The sequence below is a fragment of the Equus quagga genome, chromosome 7, assembly GCF_021613505.1.
Source record: "Equus quagga isolate Etosha38 chromosome 7, UCLA_HA_Equagga_1.0, whole genome shotgun sequence".
Lineage (NCBI taxonomy): Eukaryota > Metazoa > Chordata > Mammalia > Perissodactyla > Equidae > Equus > Equus quagga.
In genome coordinates this window covers 35,467,965-35,491,991 of record NC_060273.1, presented here as the reverse complement: position 1 = coordinate 35,491,991, position 24,027 = coordinate 35,467,965, and the positions used below count along the sequence as shown (strand labels likewise).

General features: G+C 42.6%; 1 protein-coding gene and 1 long non-coding RNA gene across 2 annotated transcripts in view; one reads left to right on the top strand and one right to left on the bottom strand.

Annotated features, from left to right (window-relative positions):
• KPNA7 (karyopherin subunit alpha 7) overlaps positions 1-4,365 on the top strand; it is a 31,052-nt gene extending 26,687 nt beyond the window's left edge. The window contains exons 9-10 of the mRNA XM_046667894.1: positions 1,906-2,052; positions 4,180-4,365. Of these exons, the coding sequence (XP_046523850.1) occupies positions 1,906-2,052; positions 4,180-4,257 (225 nt within the window). The 3' untranslated portion in view covers positions 4,258-4,365. The remainder of the gene's footprint in view (positions 1-1,905; positions 2,053-4,179) is intronic.
• Positions 682-24,027, bottom strand: part of LOC124242701 (uncharacterized) — a 29,486-nt gene continuing 6,140 nt past the window's right edge. The window contains exons 2-3 of the long non-coding RNA XR_006889488.1: positions 6,537-6,761; positions 682-790 (exon numbers count right to left, since the gene is read on the bottom strand). This is a non-coding gene — a long non-coding RNA (uncharacterized LOC124242701). The remainder of the gene's footprint in view (positions 791-6,536; positions 6,762-24,027) is intronic.

Here is a 24,027-nt window from a genome sequence, read left to right as displayed (position 1 = left end):
TTTATCGAATATGCATAATTATGCATACTATGCAGCACTTACTCCTTCACCACTTGGTCCTTGCTCTTCCTTTTCCTGGGGAATGCTGTTATCCTATGATTGACCCTGGCAAAACACTATTCATTAAGAACTCATCTTATTTTCCAAGCCTTCTGCACACATCTTCTATAAATTAAATCTCTGGTAGTTTGTTATAGTTTAAAAAGTATAATATGATAATTGTCTCCTCCAATACCATGAGTTATGAAAGGCCTCCTTTAAATCACATCTTGGTCTGGAGTTTTGTGTGCCTGGCCCGCAGTATATGTACGAATGTTTAAATAGCCATGGATGATAAATCCAATGACCAGCATTGGATTCAATCCACTCACGTTGTTTGTTTCTGGGGACTTCGGTATTTGCTAGGGTGTGGCTTCTGTGACTAAGTGTTACCGCCCAAGTGGGCTTGTCTGGCTGCCGCAAGACATGCCAGTAGTCAGGAGGCAAGGTGGTAGGAGAGAAAAGACTTTATTACAGCTTGCCAGCAAGAGGGAAGATGGCCGCCGGCTCATGTCCAAAAGAACCATCTCACAGGACAAAGACTACAGGCCAGTTATATGTGGGCTGGTCTCCAGGTGGGGGACGTGGCTGGTCTCTGGGTGGGGCAGACATCTGGTCCCAGTTCCTGGTAGTCCTTTGTTTTTACTGGATATGCATCAGAGAATGGAGCAGTGGCCCTCTCCCCTGATCTTTCAGTTGTCATTGATGATGGCCATCAGCATAGGCTCTTTGCCTGGGCGTCATCACATTCCTAAGGAACTCAAAAGAGCAAAAGTTACCATCTTAAAGCAGCTGGGATGGGCTAGTTAGTCAGAGGTCATTTAAAGTTACGATATGGTTTATTTTCTACAATATTGACTTCCCTTATGTCAACCTTGCCTTGAGCCGGTATCATAAGGGTCTCCCGTCTTGTCTTGCAAGGGTTCCCAGGGAGTGCAGGGCCAGGACATCTGCATGTGCAGAGCATCACTTGATGATTCTTTCAAACTGGCATTTAAAACAATTTCCTTGAATTAGAAGGGGGTGTCTACTAAATAGTGATAGTGGTATATTTTTGGATGGCAGCATATTCAGCAAAAGGAGTATTGTATCTTGTGCAATGAAGATAAATATAACCACAATGGGGAGGAGATCATGCAATTTTAAACCCATTTGGGAAAAGTGGAACTGCGACTGCACATTCTGGAAAGGGAGTGACAAATAAAAATGGCAAGCAATAGGATATATCGGAGTATATGAGGAAGCCATTTGGTATAAACCTAATTCGGCCTGACTTTGTTTTTTCCAAAAGGGCCTGACTGTGGCTGTTGAGCACGCATTGTATATCTGCTTAGACATTTCCTGTGGCCAGAACAAAGGCCCTTGAGATAAAGGTGCAACTTCCCCCCACATTGGCATTTCCTTAGGGATAAGCATTTTTCCTTAGGCTAGGAACTGATTGCTGCACTCACCTTTGACTACCCAGCTCACCTGTGACCACTCAGCTGGAGACAACAGACTGCCACCCTGCTGTGTTCACTGAGACAGAAGACCTACCTGCTGTTTCCATCAATCGCTGTGCCAACAGAGCAGCCTCGCGACTATTGTGAAAGGGACATTTCAATCCTATGTGAAACATCCTCTCTGGGGGTATATAACCACTCCGTGCACCCCACTTCTTTGGTGCCCTTTCTTCCTTCAGGAAGAAAGGCCCCGGGTCATGGTCCTCAGATTTCAGCTCAGAATAAACTCACCCAAATTTTCATTAATAGATTGGTTACGGATTATTTTCGTCGACAGGAGCCTTTGGTCTGGTTCCACTGACGTGAAGCTCTGTCTCCGAAGGGCATTTGCCTGGAGACTCACATTCTCTCCTCCTGTCCACAGGCAGCAGATGTGCTTTCTGAGAAGGAAAACCTGTGTCTTCTGATAGAAGAGCTTGGCGGGCTTGATAGAATCGAGGCTTTGCAGCTTCATGAGAACCGTCAGGTTGCCCGGACTGCTTTGAACATTATCGAGAACCACTTTTGTGAGGTGAGTGACTTCAGAGTGCAAAGGAGTGCCCATACCTCCTGGCGGGCCACCTCAGCAGCTGATCACCTGGCAGGTGCCTGTGCTTTCGCTGTGAGGCGGGTGACCGGCCAGGCAGGCTTCTCTCGTGACTCAGCTCTGACTGTCTCTTCTATCCGTAGCATATGGACCGTCTTTAAGGAGCAGCTCCCTAGTTCCTGGAAACTTCTCTAGTCCCATAGAAGCTTATCCTGTTGCCTCTGGTTTAGCATTTCACTTTTTTTTTTTTCCTACTTGCCTCTTTTTGGGACAGGGGAATGTGGAAGGGAGGAGATATGATGCCAGAGTGACTTTTTACTGAAAAATGCAAACAACTAGAGCGAGCTTAGCTTGTGAAAGACCATTTTGCTCCTTACTGCATTTTGTCTCTTTCCAGAATACAGTGTTTGGGGATGAACTCTACAAAAGGCTTCTAAGGGGAATAATCAGATAGCATTAGACAATTTCTTTGAAACTCTTTTCTGTAATATGTGTCATGTAAAGTTTACCATTTTAACCATTTTTAAATGTTCAGTGGCATTAAGCACATTCACGTTACTGTGCAACTATTGACACCATCCATCTCCAGAACTTTTTTCTTTCTAAACTGAAACTCTGTCCCCATTAAACACTGACTCCCCATTCCCCCACCCCCAACCCCTGGTAACTACCATTTTACTTTTGGTCTCTGTAAATGTGACTATTCTAAGTACCTCATATAAGCGGAATCATACACAGTATTTGTCCTTTTGTGACTACCTTATTTTGCTTACATAATGTCCTCAATGTTCATCTATGTTATAGCATATGTCAGGATTTCCTCCCTTTTTAAGGCTGAATAATATTCCATTGTATAGATATACCACGGTTTGTTTATCCATTCATTCATTGACGGACACTTGGGTTGTCCTTTTGGCTGTTGTGAATAATGTTGCTATGATTATGGGAGTACAAATATCTGTTCAAGTTCCTGCTTTCAACTGTTTTGGGTATATACCCAGAAATGGAATTCTTGGATCATATGGTAATTCTGTTTGTAATTTTTGAGGAACCACCGTACTGTTAGCCATGGTGGGTGCACCATTTTGCATTCCCACCAGCAATGCACGAGGATTCCCATTTCTTAATATCCTCACGAATACTTGCTACTTTCTGCTTTTTTGATCATAGCCATCCTAATGGGTGTGCAGTGGTGTCTCATTGTGGTTCGATTTGCGTTTGTGTTAGATACTTTTCACATGAGGAATGTGCGTTCAAAGTTCTTAAGTGGCCAGGTAAACATGGAGCCAGGGGTTTACAGAGTGAATGAGCTCTGTTAGGTGTCAAACTTGAATCATCAGAAAAATCCAGGGCCATAAGATAAATATGACCGGGTTGGTGGTTGTTGCTAACTGGAGGTAGCTAATCTTGGTTTGGGACCAAGAGGATGCTCCCAAAGTAAAGAAGACGCAGAATGGTGATTAGCATCTTCTGGGTTAAAAACCTCCTATGAAAATCTTGTCATTAGGGGTCTTATCCCTTAAAGGGGTTCAGATCCATAGGACTTGTCCAAGGGCTCTGGGTTAAAGGCTTCTGATCTAGAAGTAACAGCTACATCCATTGTATCCTTACTATAAGATAGTGTTCTATGCATCAAAACTGCATTTGAAAAGAAGCCAGACGCAAAAGGACAATATTGTATGACGCCACTTACATGACGGACCTAGGGTAGTCAAATTCATAGAGACAGGAAGTAGAATGGTGGGTGCCAGGGGTTGAGGGAGGCAGGAAATGGGAAATGGTTTGAAGACCACAGAGTTTTGGTTTGGAAAGATGGAAAAGTTCTGGAGAGGGATGGTGGTGGTTGCACAGCAAAGTGAATGTATTTAATGCCACTTAAAAATGATTAAAGACGGTAAATTTTATGGTGTGTTTTACCACACACGAAAAAACTGCCTTTAAGGTTCATTCTGAGAAATACTTCAATGTTTCCCCCCTTCTTTCTTTCCTCCGAGGGAGCCTCGAGGCCAACTTAGAGCAAATTTCAATCCGCAGAAGATCTTAAGCAGTCAATTGTGTGGTAATAATGTGCTGAGAGCCTGGAGATGTAACAGTGTGTCTTCTCCCCCGAAGGAAGAAGAAAATGGCGTAACGTTACCAGCCCTGGACCAAGACCCGGAATTCTTAAAGCGCTTAACAAAAAAAGACTAAAGCTCCCCAACTTCTAAATCAATGCCCAAACCCTAAATGGTAATTTCTTGAAGAAGCAGCACTCCTATATCTTGGTGTATCACAGGTGTAAAGCTTTTAAAACTGAATGTCAATAAAATTTTCGACACTTTCGCCTCTTTCTATAAAAAAAAAGTGCAGTTAAGTCACTTGTGTCTTAGAGTCGTGTGGAATTCATCTGCCAAGAACACGTGGTTTAGAGGTTACCTTTAAGGATCTTAAAGTGAGATCTTCAGAGCAGGGTAGAATGGTCTATAGCTATCTAGACAAACTTTGACTTGTAGACTTGGTTTAACCAGTATTTCTTAAACATATTTATTTGACCATGGGTCCCCTTCCCTTTTTATCTTCACGTAATGCCTATTAATACAGAATATTCTTCAGGGAAAGCCTTGTGGGCGATGGTCAAAAGGAGAGTTCCTGGGATGGGAAGGACCTAGAAACACAGTACTGGGCAGTGTGGTAATGGATGTGGGATACATTAAAGGAAGATTGGATTTGATTTGTACAATTTGAGTGTAGAAATTAGATCGTTATATTTTGGCTCGAAAGTGTCACCCCAAAATGTCATGCCTAATGCATGTCTTCACTTGTCCTTGATACGTGAGGAGGAAGGATGTCTGCGTGTCTGTCTAAAATATTGCTGGAAGACAGTTCATGCTCTTACAAACTTCTCATTCAATGGTGAGAACAAATCTACCATTCGGTGGACCTTAGGCCTTCCAATCACTATCTCATCTCCTTTAACTGCCTGCAACTGAGGGCTGTGTTGGCCGGATGGCATCCTCAAAGTGTCGTGGTCTCCCACATGGAAATGGGGGGACCTGGGAGAGCCCATTCAAGTCTCTCCCTTGTTCATCAGCTCAGGACATCCTAGCTTGGCACACCTTCGGCCAAGCAAAGTCTCACTCTCCAAGGACTGAATCTTAGGGACTGAGCACAGAAGAAACAAACAGTTGGCAAGCATTTGTCCAGAGTGGCAGGGCCTGACGCTCAGTGGAGTGGATGCTCTCAGTGGCCGCCTGCTTCTCCAAGGCATCCTTTTGGTCCTATGCACTCTTCCATGCTCTCTTTGTTTAAGTAGCTAGAGTTAGTTTCTATTGCTTGCAACTGAAGAATCTTAACTGATGCACATAAAGAGTGAAAAGCTAAACTATAACTAGTTATTTAAATCCAAGCTATATTAAACCCTATTCTGTCAAGATAGACATTGTATAAAATTTGAAATTTTATATGAAAAATATAAAGTCAAAATACATATATATGAAATGTTACTATATGGTGTATGTTTTATTATATATATTTTTAAAAATGAAAAGCAAAGGTAAGAATGGAAAAGGAGATGATTGTACCACTCCAACACAACTATTTTTATGTTGGCATTTTTCCTTCCAGTTTGAGTTGACATATACATATTTTTTTTATCTAATGGGATCAGATTCTTTTTCAATATTTTAAAATGTCACTTTTTCCCCTATCAGTAGACTGAAGTTAAGGGGAAGGCAGAAGGTGAGGGGGTTTAGAAAAATACGTCTTTGAGGGCCAGCCCTGTGGCCAAGTGGTTAAGTTCACACACTCTGCTTCAGTGACCCAGGATTTCACCGGTTTGGATCCTGGGCACGGACATGGCACCGCTCATCAAGCCATGCTGAGGTGGTGTCCCACATACCACAACTAGACAGACCTACAACTAGAATGAACAGCTATGTACTGGGGGTAGGGGTTGGGGAGAAGAAGAAGAAGAAAAAAGATTGGCAACAGACGTTAGCTCAGGTGCCAATCTTGAAAAAAGAGTCTTTGGGGAAAAAACTGTAGTTAAAGTTTGAAATGCTGAGGTTAGTCATTGTTGCCTAAATGGTCTGACCTTGTTGGTTCAACATCCTGTCCGCCTTTTCTCTCCTCTCTGTCAACTAGTCTTTACTAAAATTGCATAACAAAAGAGCATTCGTAGTTTAAAGATACAGATACCAACTTGTCTAGCAAGGTTTTAAAAAAAGCTATTTGCCTATTGTACATGGTTTGGGTGCAAAGAGATGGTGTTATTCACCTTTTGGCTGGGCGCCCATTGCTTGGACTCATCGTGTTAGGATGACTGGCAGAGCAAGAAAGAGAGAAGGAAGGAGGAACCGGCTCTTTGTCGGCTTTACAGTGTAAAAGCTGAACTGGAACAACTCTGATCCTCTTGCATTTACCCTAGATTTGTCATGTAGCATAGAAGGAATGCAGTTCTCTTGGTTCCCCACGTACAATCCATAATTTACCTGCTGTCTGTTTTCCTGACGCACGGAGTGGCCGTGTTTAACGATAATAGCAGGTGATACTTTAGACATAGTGGGGAAAATAATTGCACTTGGAGTCACCAGCTCTGGGTTCCAGTCTTGGCTCTTTCTCTAAATAGTTGAAACCTGGATGAATCAGGTAATTCCTCTGTTCCTTAGAGCCTTATCTGTCAATTCTTTTCATTCCTTTGGGCTTTAGGTTTTCACCTGTAAAATAAAGGAGTTGGATTAGATAAATTATGGTATAATGTTTTCAGATATTTTATCTTATGAGACTCATAACAACCCTGAAAAGTAGGTGAGGCGAAAATGGTCATCAATTTCCAAATAAAGAAAGGAGCTCATGAGGTTATCCAACTTGTCCTGCATCTTTAAGCAAGTGGTAGAGCAGGGACTTGGGTACAAATCCTGATGTATTAATTATCTGCTACATAACAAGTTTTCCCAAAATTTAACAGCTTAAAAAAACAAAAACAAAAAACATCACTATGTATAGTTTCTGTGGGCCAAGAATCTGCAGATAACTTAGCTGGTGGTTCTGGCTCAAACTCTCTCGTGAGGTTGCATTCAAGCTTCCACTGGAAATGCAGTCTCATCTGAAAGCTTAACTGGTGGAGAATATGCTTCTAAATTCACTCATGTGGTAGGTAGTAGGTTTCAGTTCCTCCATGGCTGTTGACTGGAGACTTCAGCTCCCCACCACATGGGCCTCTCCACAGACTGCCTCAATCTCTTGACCACAGGGCAGCTCACTTCTCCCAGAGCAAGTGATCTGAGAGAGTATGTGTGGGAGAGAAATAGTGTGTCCAAGACAGAAGCCATAGTTCTTTAGAACCTAATCTCAGAAGTGATATACCATCACTCCTGCCATATGCTACCGGTTACATAGGCTAATTCTGGTAGGATGTAGGAGGGGCCACACAAGGTGTGAAGACTAGGAGATGAGATCATTGGGAGCAACCTTGGAAGCTGACTATCACGCTCTGCCACTCTCCCATATGTTCACATTTTAAGAGACATCATTTAGATGATAGCCTAGGGTCAACGAAGTCTCAGCAAAGAAATAGAGATAAACAAGAACCATGTGGGAATTTCAGAACTGAAAAATACAATAACAAAACTTTACTGGATGGGCTCGACAGCAGAAGGAAGCAGACAGAGGAAAGAATCGGTGAACTTGAAGAGAGAACGATAGAAGACATTAAACATCTAGATGCAACTACCAACTTACAGGAAATACAGAAGATGGAGAAAAATGTTAAACTACACTTCAGAGCTACAGTCAGCAAAATCCAGACTGTGAGAAACTCTGCAGAACAAAAAACTCAGTTTCTTCATCTAATAAATTCTAATTAAAAGATTATGTATGGGGGAGCCTATAGATTAAGGGAGACTTAAAAGATATCTCAACCAACCAGAATCTGTGGACCTTACTTGTATTCTGATCGCAACAAACAAATGCAAAAATAAAAACACGTGCCGTGAGACAATTTGAACGTCGGATGGAGTTTTGATATTAAAGAATTGTTTATTTTTTTAGGTTTAATAATCATATTAAGGTTAATTTAACTAAAAATGTCCTTACCTTTTAGAGATATGTACTGAATGATTACAGATGAAATGATGGTTGGAATTTGTTTCTAAGTAATATGGGATAAGGGAAGTGGAAGAGAGAGAGATACCGGGCAGAACTGACAATGTCATGATGGCTGTGGGGCTAGCGATAGTCCATGGGGGGTTATTATACTATTCTGGGTTTTTTTTTTTCCTGTGGCTATTTAAGTTCTCCATAATTAAAAGTTAAAAAGAAGCCATTATATCCTCTTATTCTACGAAGCTGATCATCTGCCCCTTTCCCTTCCTACCGGTAAACAAAGGTTTTCTCGATTGGGTGAAAAAGGTATGTGCACTGGAAACCGCTGGGCGAGGTTGAAAGCAGATTTATCACGCTGGATGCAGGGGGATTCAGTAAATTACTTTGGGAATCGTGAGCCCTCCTCACCCCTACATCCCACTGGGTGAATGGAATGCTGCCATCCAGGTGTGTATCCTCCAGGAAGGAGATGAGAAGATCCTTGCCTAGAAAATCTGACCATCCCAAGAGGAAAGACATAAAGACACTGACATTGTGGGTTCCGCAAGGAAACAACCTGGCCCAGTTTCCCCAGGCTCTCAGAGCTTCTGGTCAGCTTTTTAGCACCTCACTCTTTAGGAACAGACCAAGAAGCACCAAGAATCACCAGACACTTGAGAAAGGCCTCTGACATAATAGAGACAAAAACAAATAGGGTGGTGGGGGATTTGGAAGAAAAACCACACAAAGAAATGAAAGTCAGATAAAGAACAATCCTAGCATACTGGAGAGATAAGAGATGATACTGCTTCTGTGATGCAAAAATAAGATGCTGTTTTACAAAGTCCAAAAATGAAAAGGATTCTTGGAAATGAAAAATATAGTAGAACTGAACAACTCAGCAGGAGGGTTGGAAGATAAGGAAATCGCCCACAAAGAAGATCAAAATGACAAAGATAAAAACATAGAACAGATGAAATTATGTAAATCCTGGAGACCAGGAGGTCCGAAATCTGAATAGAGGAGTTCCAGAAGTAGGGAATGAACAAAACAGGGAAGAAAATTATCAAAGAAATAATTCAAGAGCATTTCTCAAAGCAGAAGGAAACCGGTTTCCAAATTTAAAGGATCCAATGAGTGGCCCAGAAAAATGGATGAAAGCTAACCTATGTCAAAGCATATCTTGTGAAATTTCAAAAGTCTAGTAAAAGAAAAGATCCTACAGATTTCCAGAGAGTAAAAACAAGCCACATACAAAAGATCAAGAATCAGGATGGTTTTCTTCTTCCTCACCTGCCAGTCAAGAAAACTTTTATCGCATCCTTAGGGCACCCTGTCTACTAATCTATTCCCATGCATGTGTATATACAAGAAATCTGAACCAATTGTCCAGAAAAATCAACCCAGGCTCCATTCTTAAATATGATTAGGCACAAGAAGAAAACCAGCATGATGAAAGAAAAAGACTAAGGCAAGTGAACACAACTGTTCTCAGAAGAAGCAGACATAATTCAGAGAAGCTAGGGAAATTAAATAACTCCGTACTCTCAACAGACTTGAGAAGATACTGCAGCCGTGAAACAAGAGGATGCTGTGAAACAGGGATAATCGCAGAAATTAAATTATTACAAAAAAAAAAATTCAAGAGAAGGGTTAGAAGATAAAGGTAAGTAAATCTTTCAGAATACAGACCAGAAAATTACAAAGAGATGAAAAAGTTGGAAGGAAAATAAGAGGACCACTTCAGGAGCCCACTCTCTGTGTAACTGGAGTTCTAGAAAAGACAAAAGAGAAAACACAGGGAAAGGCCTTCTTGAAGAAAATTTATCAGAATTGAAGGAAGTGAATCTCCAGGCTGAAGGACTGACTGAAGGCCCAGCAGAAAAAATGAAAAAAAAGGTGAATACCTACATTTAATGCTGTGAAATTTCAAAACACAAAGAATAAACAGAAGATCCTAAAAATTTCCAGAGCAAAAAAATAAGTTACCTACAATAGAACAAGATCACTGACATCAGATTTCTCTTGGGGACACTGAATGCTAGAAGATAGTGGAATAATACCTTCAAAGTTCTGAGGGAAATTACTTAGAACCTAGAATTCTATAGCTATATAAGGCACACGATCACATCATAATCATATTTAATCATAATATTGTCAGATATAAACTCAGAAGGATTACCTTTCAGATACTTTTTAGGTAAGCAACTTGAGAACGCACGTCATCAAAAAAGGATGAAAACAATCTATGCCCTGCCAAAATAAAAGACATAAAATACAAGAAATGGTGGAACCAACCCGGAAGTCTAAGGAAAACAATTGCAGAATAAGAGCTGCATAGCAAACCTGGAAAGCTGTTTGTCCCATATCAGAACAGAAAGGCAGGGAACTCCAGGCAGAATGTCTTCAACAAGACGAGTGAAATAGATCAGAGCAATAGAATGCCTAAGAAGCCAAGTGTGGTTAATGACATGATGAAATAAACATAAATCTGTTTCTTCCATCAATAAGAAAGTAAGGCAATCAGAAACAACAGGGCAGGGGCTGGCCCCGTGGCTGAGTGGTTAAGTTCACGCGCTCCGCTGCAGGCGGCCCAGTGTTTCGTTGGTTCGAATCCTGGGCGCGGACGTGGCACTGCTCATCAAGCCACGCTGAGGCGGCGTCCCACATGCCACAACTAGAAGGACCCACAACGAAGAATATACAACTATGTACCAGGGGGCTTTGGGGAGAAAAAGGGGAAAAAAAGGCTTAAAAAAAAAGAAACAAGAGGGCAAAAATTGAGAAACTCATGACAGGACGTGAAGCAAACCAAAATGTGGTGTGATTTTGGTCTTGATTCTGAAACCACCAACTCGTGGAACCAACAGACAAAACCGGGAAGTTAAGTCTGCATGCAGAAGAGAATGTGAATGCTGTCTTTGACATTGTCAAAGTTCAGCTGACAAAAGATGAAAGTGGGAGTGTAGAGGAGAAGTGGGACAGAAGATAGAGGTACCAATATCTTCATCTAATGTGGAGGGGATCATGGGTTACAGGCTGATAGAAGAGCAAACACGGGTTTAAAAAATTACTTAAAAGTACAAATAAAAGAACTGAAAATAGTAACTACAAAAGCGAAGGTAGGAGGACGAAGTGTTAGCTACCTAACTCCTCACCTTTCATAATGGGGAGCCAACAGATGATGTCTTAAATTGGTGAATCAAGAAATACCAGTGTGTATATATTATTATTTATAAGAATATTGGGGCCAGCCCCATGGCCGAGTGGTTAAGTTTGCGTGCTCTGCTTTGGCAGCCCAGGGTTTTGCCGATTCAAATCCTGGGCGTGGACATGGCACCATTCATCAGGCCATGCTGAGGCGGCGTCCCACATGCCACAACTAGAAGGACCCACAACTAAAAATACACAACTATGTACCAGGGGGCTTTCGGGAGGAAAAAAAATTAAATCTTTAAAAAAATTAATTAAAAAAAAGAACATTATATATCTGGTAATATATGTATAGAAAAAGATTCTGGGAGCATATTCACCAAACTGCTAACCTCTGGCTGGGAGATAGAATAGAAGGGCATCCCAATTTTGTCACTGGTAGTTTTTTAGTAATAAGTAAAAATAAAATATCTCTGGGCTGGCCTGGTGGTGCAGCAGTTAAGTGCACACGTTCCGCTTTGGCGGCCCCAGGATTCGCTGGTTCGGATCCTGGGTGCGGACGTGGCACTGCTTGGCAAGCCATGCTATGGTAGGCGTCCCACATGTAAAGTAGAGGAAGATGGGCATGGATGTTAGCTCAGGGCCAGTCTTCCTCAGAAGAAAAAGAGGAGGATTGGCAGCAGATGTTAGCTCAGGGCTAATCTTCCTCAAAAAATAAAATAAAATGGCGAATTAAAAAATAAAATTTAAAAAAATTTAAAAATCTCGAAGACATTAGAATTGTGTAGTCTCATGGTATATTGCATGCATACAGATCTGATTCCTGCATCCCTGAAGCATGAGTACATACACTGAAAGATGAGAGATGACTTGGGTGATACGAGTAATAAAAAGGCTTTTCCGCCTGCGAGCTTCTCTCTAAAGTAAACACGCCTTCACTCAGTTTGGGTGAATCATAAATGGGAAAATATTCCATATCGCTGTGCTCGTCTTTGAGAAATGTGATTGTTTAGACAACATTTACAGTGGCTTTTTTGAGGGGGATCATAACATTTAACAATTATTAAAAATTACGAGAACTTTTATTATTTGTAAAGTTCTGGTCACTACCTGCACATTCAGTTGAGTAAATACATGAAGGAAGCGAGGTCTCTCTCTGGCAGGCTGCAGGTTGAGATCCAAATAGCCCCGGATTAAGAGCAATCATTATGTGACACTTTTATAAAGTATTTTCACAGACATCATCTTACATAGCAGTAATGCTTATAATAACAGTATGATGTGTTATATCTACTTTATAGATGAAGAAAGGGAAGTTCAGACATTTTAGGGAATTACTCATGATCACCCAGCCAGAAAATAGGGCGGTATTTAAGCCCGCTCTGCTGACGCCAGATCCGCTCAGGTTGCAGCCCTAACGTGGAGATTGCCAGGGCGGTAATGGCTCTGGGTTCACCCTGGTCCTTAGATGCCTTGCGCTTTCAGTCCTGTGTGCATTTTGACGGAAGGAAACTCTGATGACTGTTAAACAGTTCCTGGCATGCGTCTAGCTTTGAGGAAAGGTGCGGAAAGGAATGTCTGGGTGATCAAGAAATCAAAATCCACCCGAGGCTTGAAAGCGATTTTTATGGGACTTCTCTACAAGGATTTCCAAGAAGCATCCCCACCCTAGTAACCCTGGGATACTGTAGACACAGGCTTTCTTTTTGCCCACGGCCATAAATCTGGCTTCCTAACTACAGGTACTCCTCTTTTATCAAAACCCCAGGAATTTGCTAATCTAAGTGACCTAGGGTCAAGGCAGTAACTCTTTCTTTTGAACTTCTAGGCCAATTCTTCCCAATTAGAGAAATAGCTCTTTGGCAAAACAACCCAGTGCTACCCAAATACTAGATTCCAGGTACCTGGCAGGTTCACAGCTTTCCTAAGTCATTCATCACAGGCAGCAATCCCCTGACAGCCCCTTTTCCCTTCCACTTATATGGGAATCATTCCACAAAGGATGGCATTCAGGGAGTGGCAACTCCTTCAGGCGAAGGAGGCGTTAGTCCAATGGGTTCCACGAAACATCTTTAATGATACTCGGCCCCACCCTTTTTCCAAGAGAAGCCTTCTTCTCAGACCAGCCCATAATTATCAAAATATTCCATGCAGGATATCGATTAACAGTCAAGTCTCTTAATTTTCATCAATGAGTTGAGAAACCAACTATAACCCGTACATTCAACCGTAGTAAGTAGTTTTCCTTGCAGCTAGGACTTGCCTTACTGAAAATAAAAGTTTTCCTGTTTGATTGCGAGGACCTTCCCTTGCCAAAGAGAGGCAGGCAGCCCTGTCCTGGGTTCAGTTAAGACATCATGGACTTTGCCCTCCGAGCAAATGGCAGCATCTACATTGATGAGACCTCTAAGTGACAACCTAAGATGAAAACTCACTGCAGAAATAAATGTGGCTTGTTGAGAAAAACTGCTTAAGCTTTTTATTTCTTTCTTTTCTTTTTTTTAAAATTGAGGTAACATTGGTTTATAGCATACATATTTCAGGTGTACGTCGTTATATTGGGACTTCTGTATACTACTCTGTGTTCACCGCCGGAAGTCTAGTTGCCATCTGTCACAGTACACGTGTGTTCCTTTACCTCTTCCACCATCCCCAGCTCCCTTCTAGTAACCACCAATCTGTTCTCTGTATCTGTGTGTTTGTTTATTCTCCACACATGAACAAAATCACATGGGAATTGTCTTTCTCCATCTGACTTACTTCATCAAGCCTCTTACAAAGCAAAGGTTGGGTGTTGTCTTATGAGAAAGTTATCAAGCACACATACCAAGTGTATTTAAATTGGTGATGCTCCTGAATTAATCACAGCTATTATTACTATTTTTTTGGTGAAGAACATTGGCCCTGAGCTAACATCTGTTGCCAATCTTCCTCTTTTTGCTTGTGGAACACTGTCACTGAGCTAACATCTGTGTCAGTTCTCCTCTACTTTGTATATGGGACACTGCCACAGCATGGCTTGATGAGTGGTATGTAGGTCCACACCCAGGATCTGAACCCGTGAACCCCAGGCCGCCTAAGTGGTGTGCACAAACTTAACCACTATGCCACCTGGCCAGTCCTTATCACAGCTAATTTTTGAACCTCTTTAGAAACTTGCTGCTTGAGATATGAGGCCAAAACGCTCAGAAAGCTAGTCACCTTCCATAGGCATCCAGGTGAAGCAGCTGAACCCACTTATATTGGTGTTCACAAGAAAGGGAAGCCTTTGGTCCAGCTCTTCTCATTTGTACGTTGTTCTGATGATTTGCTTATGTGACGGTCTCCACTACTAGATGTGAGCCACAAAATGCAGGGACCATACCTAACCCACCTTTTAAAATTCCTTGCCAAACAACCTGACCCAGAAATGGGCAAAGGACTGGAATAGATATTTCTCCAAAGATATACGAATGGCCAAAAAGCACATGGAAAGATGCTAAACATCATTAATCACCAGGGAAACACAAATCAAAACCACAATGAGGGGGCCGGCATAGTGGTTAAGTTTGTGCACTCTGCTTCAGCGGCCTGGGGTTCGCGAGTTCCGGTCCCAGGTGCGGACCCACACACTGCTCATCAAGCCATGCTGTGGCAGCATCCCACATTCAAAACAGGGGAAGATTGACACGTATGTTAGCTCAGGGCCAATCTTCCTCAAGCAAAGAGAAACCACAATGAGATACCACTTCACAGCCATTAGGATGGCTACTCTCAAAAACCAGAAAATAACAAGTGATGGCAAGGATGTGCAGAAATTGGAACTCTTGTGCACTTGTGGCAGGAATGTCAAATGGTATAACCGCTATGGAAAACATGATGTTTCCTCAAAAATTAAAAATAGGATTACCGTATGATCCAGGAATTCCACTTCCGGGTATATTCCCAAAAGAATTGATAGCAAGCTCTCGAAGAGACATTCATACACCCATGTTCACAGCAGCTTTATTAACAGTAGCTAAAAGGTGGAGGCAACCCAGTGTCCACGGACAGATGAACGGAGAAGCAAAGTGTGGTCCGTCCATGCAACGGAATATTATTTAGCCTTAAAAAGGAAGGAGATTCCGACACATGCTCCAAGGTGGATGAACCTCGAGGACATGCTAAGCGAAATAAGCCAGACATAAAAGACACGTGTTGGGCGGTTCCACTTACATGAGGTATTTAGAGCAGTCAAATTCACAGAGACAGAAAGTAGAAGGGTGTTGCCAGGGGCTGGGGAAGGGGGGGATAGGGAGCGAGTGAGTAACAGAGACAGAGTTTCAGTTTGACAAATGAAGAGTCCTGGCAATGGATGGTGGTGACAGTAGGACAACATTATGAATGTATCTAATACCACGGAACTGTGCACTTAAAAATGGTTAAGATGGTACATTTTATGTGTATTTTGCCACAACAAAAAAAATAGGGAAAAAACCCTGAAAGCTCATGTCCAAACTCCATAAAGAATGCCTATAAATCATTAAGAAGGACAGACAATCCCATAGAAAAATGCACGAAAAAACCCCAAAACCTTGAACGTGCGCTTCACTAAGAGGATTCCAAACAGCCAAAGCAATACCCTAAAAAAGTAAATTAGGGAATGCAATTTAACAAAATGTTCGTATTAGTCAAAATGCAATTTAACAAAATGTTCATATTAGCCCCAAACTGGAACAGTCTGAGAGTCCGTGAGTGGATAACTAATTTGAGGCATAGTCATACAATAGAATACCATACAAACAGTAAAAATAAATGAACTATGTCCACAACACAATAATATGGATGAATCTCAAAAACAACGTTTAGTAAAAAAAAATAACAGATGCAAAATAGTACATACCAGATGGTTCCATTTATAGAAAGTTCAAAAACAGGCAAAAGAAAACTGTGTGCTTAGGGAGTCATACTTAATTGATAAAACTATGAATAAAAACGAAGAAATGACTACACTGACTCAGGAGGGTGGTCAGGTCACCCTGGGCTGGGGCTGGGAGAGATGGGAGTCAGGAGGCGGAAGGCGGGGGTCTTCTGGGGCCTGGCAATGTCCTATTTCTTTACTTAGTGGTGGCTATATTGGAGTTTCATTTTTCTGTAAGTGTGTCATATTTCACAATAAAAATGCTTTTTTTTTCTTCTTCTTCTCCCCAAAGCCCCCCAGTACATAGTTGTATATTCTAGTTGTGCATCCTTCTGGTTGTGATCTATGAGACGCCACCTCAGCACGGCTTGATGAGCAGTGCTAGGTCCGTGCCCAGCATCTGAGCTGGCGAAACCCCAGGCTGCCACAGTGGAGTGTGTGAACTTAACCACTCAGCCATGGGGCTGACCCCCCAAAAAAGGTTTTTAATAGCAAGAAAAAAAAAAATTCCTGCACCCTAGCACATTGTCTGGTACACTGAAGGTTCTTAATAAATGTTTGCTTAATATTCTCCCGTGCAATAAAGAGGAAAAGTGAACTAATATAAATCGGTGCATACAAATGACAAATTGTGTTTTCTAAAGTATGGTTCCTGGGAAGAAACAAACGGAAGTCTTAAAGCTATTCTGTGGCCTAAACCTCATTCATTCAGGGAGATCCTGAGCAGACAGAAAATTGAGCAAGCTTGAGAGATGGCTAGATGGACAAAGTGTCGTCCATCAGCACAGTGCTGTGACAAGCACCGCAAGAGGGACGAACCTGGACTTGAAATAGCTATCCTACAACATCTTTATAATGTTCACTAAGCAGGAATGGAAGCTAATAATTATATAGCATCCCTCCTTCACACAAACCGGAACCCCAAATTAACTTAATTTGTTTATACTAATGCCTTTAAATAATGAGGTTCAGCTCCCACCCCTTTCTGGGGACGAGGGGAATCTTTGGCACATTCATCTGCACTTGTTTCTATTTTTGCACAATCAGGGTAAGATAAGAGCCTCGCCGGATGTCGGCAGAAAGATGAGTTTGATTTAAACACAGTGCAGAATGCAGAGAGACTTGATTTGGTTACGGGTCCAGCGCATCTGTCGGACTGGGGAACAGGGTCAGCTCTTTGCTGGCAGAAACTGTGGTTAATACTTGCCACAGATGGGCACTTGTTACAGCTCTTCTCTGATAATTAATGCAAGAGTGCGTGATTCATGAATTTTCCAGTTTGTTTTAAATCACAGCCTTCAGCCTTTCCTCTCATTAGGCTGTCTCCGTCTTCGCATTAGAGTCAGTGTGCGCTCAGGGGATCAAAATCAGAACTCTAAATTATTGGGATCGGTTCAATCAAATTATAAGAAATGTTGATCTGCGGCCCTCCTTCCCTATCACCCTCCTGAGGCAGATGTTAGCCACTGGGGGGCTGTTCAGTTCTCTTCTTATTAGGGAGAAAGCCCTACTGTGTGTCGTTTGGGCAGGAGGCAGTGGCCCAGTTCCCACTACAAAAGTAAAAGGGGCTTCATCTTTTCTTCACCCTGTCCCCAGGCAGCCAAGGCATGAGGCCTGGTCTAGACTTAGCAAATAGGGAACTCCTTCTAGAACTTACAATCTTGAAATGTAAATAAAGATGGCATTAATTCCTCAGGGAGCAGGGGCTGAGTCCTGGGCGTACTGTTTCTTTTCTTTTTTTTTTTTTTTGGAGAGGAAGATTGGCCCCAAGCTAAACTTGATTGCCAATCTTCCTCTTTTTGCTTGAGGAAGATTGTCCCTGAGCTAACATCTGTGGCAATCTTCCTCTATTTTATATGTGGGATGCTGCCACAGCATGGCTTGATGAGGAGTCTGTAGGTCCAGGCACAGGATCTGAACCTGCAAACCCTGGGCCGCCATCGCGGAGCACATGAACTTAACCACTATGCCACTGGGCTGGCCCCTGGCCATACTGTTTCTGATAAAAGAATCTGCTCCTTGGCTGTTCAGATATGTTGATCACGACCCATGGTCTAGCTTAAAATCTAGCAAGGATTCTATGAGCCCCTGAAGTTCATCTAATATATCCCATTTTTGCTTAAGTTATTGAGAGTTTTTTTTTTGAGGAAGATTAGCCCTGAGCTAATTATTGCCAGTCCTCCTCTTTTTGCTGAGGAAGACTGGCCCTGAGCTAATACCTGTGCCCATCTTCCTCTACTTTCTATGTGGGACACCTACCACAGCATGGTGTGCCAAGCGGTGCCATGTCCGCACCCGGGATCCAAACCGGCGAACCCCTGGCCGCCGAGAAGCGGAACATGCGCACTTAACCACTGCACCATGGGGGCCAGCCCCTATTGAGAGTTGTTTTTAACATTCTGGCCAAAACACCTTCATTTTGGATTTTGCGCATCACGGCTCTCTTCCTTTAGTTAGGCCAATAGAAAGGTAACTAGATGCCTTTCACAGTGGTTCTCAAACACAAGCCTGTGTCAGAATCGCCTGGAAGGCTTGTTCAAACACAAGATTTTGGGCCCGCCTCCTGAATTTCCGTTGCAGTAAGTGTGGGGTGGCGCCTGAGAATTTGCATTTCTAACAGTCCCCAGGTGACTTTGCTGCTCCAGTGACCACACTTTTGAGAGCCACCGGCCGAGAAGATAGCGGAGCTTCCCCCAACCCTGGCCAAAAACTAGCAAAAATATTTAGCCGGTAAACAATGATTCGGGGTCTTACCTGGGATTTCTTTTGGCTCGTTGATTTCCCCGGTTATTGTTGCTTATGTATTATAGATGCGATACAAAGAATTTGGATAATTTTTTATCTTATTTTGCTGGACCAACGACAATCATAAAACCTTGAAGGAGTAGTAGACCAAAGGCCTGGACCTCTCCTTTGTTTATTTGCCATAAAATTGTCATGTCTGCATTTTATTTTATTTATTTTTTAAAGATTTTATTTTTTCCTCTTTCTCCCCAAAGCCCCCCGGTACATAGTTGTATATAATTCTTTGCGGGTCCTTCTAGTTGTGGCATGTGGGACGCTGCCTCAGCGTGGCCTGATGAGCAGTGCCATGTCCACGCCCAGGATTCGAACCAACGAAACACTGGGCCGCCTGCAGCGGAGCGCGCGAACTTAACCACTCGGCCACGGGGCCAGCCCCCATGTCTGCATTTTAACATTGAGCTTATCATATTCTTAATAGTGCCTTAATTACTTTTATTAGGATAATAAATTAGGATAATAAATAAAGTGGAAACTACTCTATAAACAAAATTACATTTTAAATAAATAACAGCACTTCAATTTCCTCATTTTCACTGATGACCTTAGTTGTATCTGGACATAGACTGTGGGGTTCAACTAGGATCTTTAAAGAAAGACTTTAGGGGCCAGCTCTGTGGCCAAGTGGTTAAACTCACGCGCTCCGCTGCGGCGGCCTAGGGTTTGGATCCTGGGCGCAGACACGGCACCGCTTGTCAGGCCACGTTGAGGCAGCATCCCACATCCCACAACTAGAAGGACATGCAGCTAGGATATACAACTGTGTACAGGAGGGGTTGGGGGAGATAAAGCAGAAAAAAAAAAAAAAAGATTGGCAACGGTTGTTACCCCAGGTGCCAATCCTTTAAAAAAAAAAAAAGAAGATTGGCAACCGTTGTTAGCCCAGGTGCCAATCTTAAAGAAAAAAAAAGACTTTAGAATTATTTTTCTAGAATTGTCCCTAATTACCTGGCTACATATATTTCAAGAAATAATCTATATCTCAAAAAACTCCACAGCTATGAAACACAGCTACACACCTGCCAGGATGGCTAAAAGGAGAATTAGTGACAACACCAAATGCTGACAAGCATAGTGAGAAACACTGCTGGTAGGAAAGTAAAATGCTACAGACACTCTGGAAGATAGTCTGGCAGTTTCTTGTAAAACTAAACATGTAACTTCTAATATGACTCAGCAATTGCACTCTTGGGCACTTATCCCAGAGAAATGAAAACTTGTGTTCACATAAAAAGCTGTACACAGATGTTCACAGTAGTTTATTTGTAATAGCCCCAAACTGGAGTTAGCTCAGGTTTCCTTGAAACAAACTGGGATGCATTGATACTATGAAATACTACTTAGTAACAAAAAGGGACACACTATTGATACACGTAACAACTTGGATGACTCTCCAGGGAAATATGCCTATCCCAAAAGATTACCTTCTGTCTGATTCCATCTATGTAACATTTTTGAACTGAAAACACTGTAGAAGCAGAAGACAGATTAGTGGTCACTGGGTGTTGGGGGCGGGGCAAAAGGTGAGGTTATAAAAGAGCCACAGGCAGGATCCATGGGGGGTTGGGACTGTCCCGTGTTCTGACTGTGGCGGTGAATAGTTGAACCAACACAGGAATTAAAACCGTATAGAACTTAATAAACACACATAAATCAGTACAAGTAAAACTGGGAACATCTGAACATCATTGGACTGTATCCTGGTCAGTACCCTGGTTGTGATAGCATACTACAGGTTTGCAAAATGCTACCGTTGGGAGAAAGTGGGCAAAGTGTACAAGGGATTGCTCCGCATTATTTCTTACAACTGTGTAGGAATCAACAATGATCTCCATACAAATTTCAATTTAAAAAAACGAGCAATAAACTCACAAATGATAATAATATGGTAAGACTTGCATATTGGTAATATTAAATTTAGGTTGTAATTCAGAGGAAGATCCTAAAGGCTTCTGGGCATAAAAGAATAAATAAATGTACTAATTAATCACAATTTTGTACATCCAATTGTTTTAAAAACTTCACGTTCAGGTGAAAAGCAATGGAAGCCTTGATCCTAGATGTAGAAGAGACCTTAAAGGTTAATCTGATCTGGCCACTGGCCTCAGAGGCACCAGCTCAGGTGAGCAATGTGCTCTCAAGGGCTATTTGTTATAGCTGTCCATTCCCCCCCCCAGAAATCCCCAGCGCAATATCCCAAACATTTCCCTAGGGGAATAGCACTCGTAGGTGTTGGAGCAAAGACTTGCACACGCGTTTTACATATACTAATAAGAACTACCATTTACCGAGTGCCTGCTGTATTGGACTGCTAAATCTATATCCACGATGTAATTTAAACCTCTAACTTTCCATTCAAACCACTAACTTTGGGTGAGAGGCATTATTATCTCCATTTTACAGATGAGCAAAGTGAGGTTTGGAGAATTTAATGAACTTGCTCTGGCACCAGCAGGTAATGTGGTGGAGTCAGGGTAGAGCCTGGGTCTGTGTGGGTCATAGCTGCCCTCTTTGCAGCATAGCTGCTGCCTTCAGAAGGGGTGCTACTGTGCTGGCTCCTCAGCAAATACAGAGGGGACATTCCCAATGTAACTTGCTTGATCATTTCCTTTAGATTAGGAGTTCTCAAGCTAGGAACTTTGGGACCTTACAGGATCCACAAATTGGTTTCAGATCACGAATCCACTGAAACCAGACGTAAAATTTGGTGTGTATTTCCTCATATGAGTTTTTCTGGGGAAAGGGTCCACTGTTTCCATCAGATTCTCCAAAGAGGTCTGGGGCTCAAAAACAGGTTAAGAACTATTGCAGTCAGATCCAAACAGAGATTTTCTTTCCCCACTAGAAAAATGTTTCAAATGCCCAATAACACTGACACAAGGAAGTGATACATTCGGGAGAAATAAAATCAGCTGCCGGGTCCTATGTAGAGAACAGGGTCAAAACTGCTCTTTGTAAAGTCATGGCAAAGAGGATACTTAAAGAGATTCACCGAATTTCATCTCTTGTCTCTGCAGAGTTGTTTGAAATTTCCCATCTATTTGTTCCAGATCGCTTTAGAAGATAGTATTTTTGACGGATCCGACACACGATGAAAGGGATATCAAGGTACACCTTAAGTTCAATATAAGGGCTGGCCCACTGCCTTAGAACAAAATAGTGCCTGATGACTTTTAAATGGGCAAGTATCTTCTTACCATCTTTACCAACTTTTAATGGAATAAGATGTAAGGACAGAAAATAGAGCAGCTATGTGACTGCACTTACACTGAAAACTGTGCTGGAAAATACATTTTCATGCCTTTGCACACACTGTTCCCTCTGTCTGCAATGCCCTTCCCCATCTCTTTGCTCAACAAACTGGAACCCTAGATCAAGGTCTTCTGTGACTCTTCTGAGATCTCCCCATTTCTCTCCATCACTGTATCATTGTCGGTTGTTCATGTCTGTTTCATCCAGTTAACTGTAGCTGTGAAAAGCTGTAGCTGTCACTTATTTTGTGCTCCTTGTCCCTAGCCGCATGGTAGCTGGCTGATGTTTGCTGATGAATAAAACACTAGCTTCCATTTAGGAAGGTCCTCCTTGTGTAGGCTGTGTTGCAAGACATTGTCAGGTGTATCCAGTGAAATGACAACAGCAATTAGTTGTTAATGAGTAAACGAAATGCCTTTCAGTAACCTCCAGGAGTGACCTCCTGACTTGGGTATGAGGAAACAACCCAGAAAAGGAAGGCCCAGACATCTAGGCAGGTAAGAAAACAATGAGGTTAAGAAATGAAAGGTTTGGGGGCCGGCCCCATGGCCGAGAGGTTAAAGTTCCACATGCTCCACTTCAGCAGCGTGGGGTTTGCGGGTTCGGGTAGTGGGTGTGGACCTACTCCACTCATCAGCCATGCCAGGGAGGCATCCCACATAGAAAGTGGAAGATTGGCACAGATGTTAGCTCACAGTAATCTTCCTCAAGCAAAAAAAGAGGAGGATTGGCAACAGATGTTAGCTCAGGGCAAATCTTCCTCACCAAAAAAAAAAAAAAAGAAAGAAATGAAAGGTTAGGTCAGAAACAGCTGGGGACCAGAAGCGGGGCCAGCACTCAGGTAAGTAGAGATAACGATGTTTAGTCTGGTTTAGAGAGGAGACTTCTTGAATACGGGAATAAAGAGGAGAGAGAACTACCCACTGGACTGAAAGGAGAATGCAGATTACTTGGGGGTGATGGAGATTCCAAATGGATTTATTCAGACCCAGGCACTCACTCTCAGTGACAGTCACCTACGAAGAGAAACAGCTGGATTCCGGATCTACTGCTGTGTTGCTTAGACATAGCTTGTATTCTTGGATATGTCACTAGAATCATCGGAAGTCTGAGCTGCAAGGGGCCCTGGAAACGATCTAGGCCTGTCCTTTGATTTAAATGGTCGAGGCTCCAAGGGGCAGCCTTGAATCCAGCCCAGGAGACAGTCTGCTTTCACTGGGCTCAGCCTGAGGCAGGCGGGCATGTCAAGGGACTCTGGGGAGAGGGCTCTATTCTGAGGACCGCGACCCCAGGGAAGGCCCACAGACGCAGCGGACGGCTGCAATGGCTCAGAGCCTAGTCTTCCTAGGACACAAACCAAATAAAGGCATTCAAAGAATTGGGTAGTTGGTCAAAAACAAATATGACAAACAACCCCCGCTTTCCCTCTCTGTGACAGGTTAACAAAGAGAGGAGTTTGTTTGCTGGAGAAAGCAGAACGAGCTTTCAGTTCTACCCTGCAACTCCGGGAAGACGAGAAATGTCAGCAGCAGGCAGGGAAACACAGGCCGCAAAGCTGCCTTTTTGTTTGGGTGGTTAAATTTTATGCAGATTGGATAATCACAAACGTCTCAGCTACCTCTCAACCGTATCCTTTTCTCGCATCGTGTTTACCGTGTCCATATATGGCACTTCCTGCGATCCTGGCAACTTCGTTAGGGGTCAACCGAGCGCACTAGTTGCACAGAACGCACCTCTAGGGGACTTTGTCTCTTTGAGAAGTCCCTCCCTCGAAATCGAATTCCCTAAAGGTTCTTCACTCAAAAAAAAAAAAA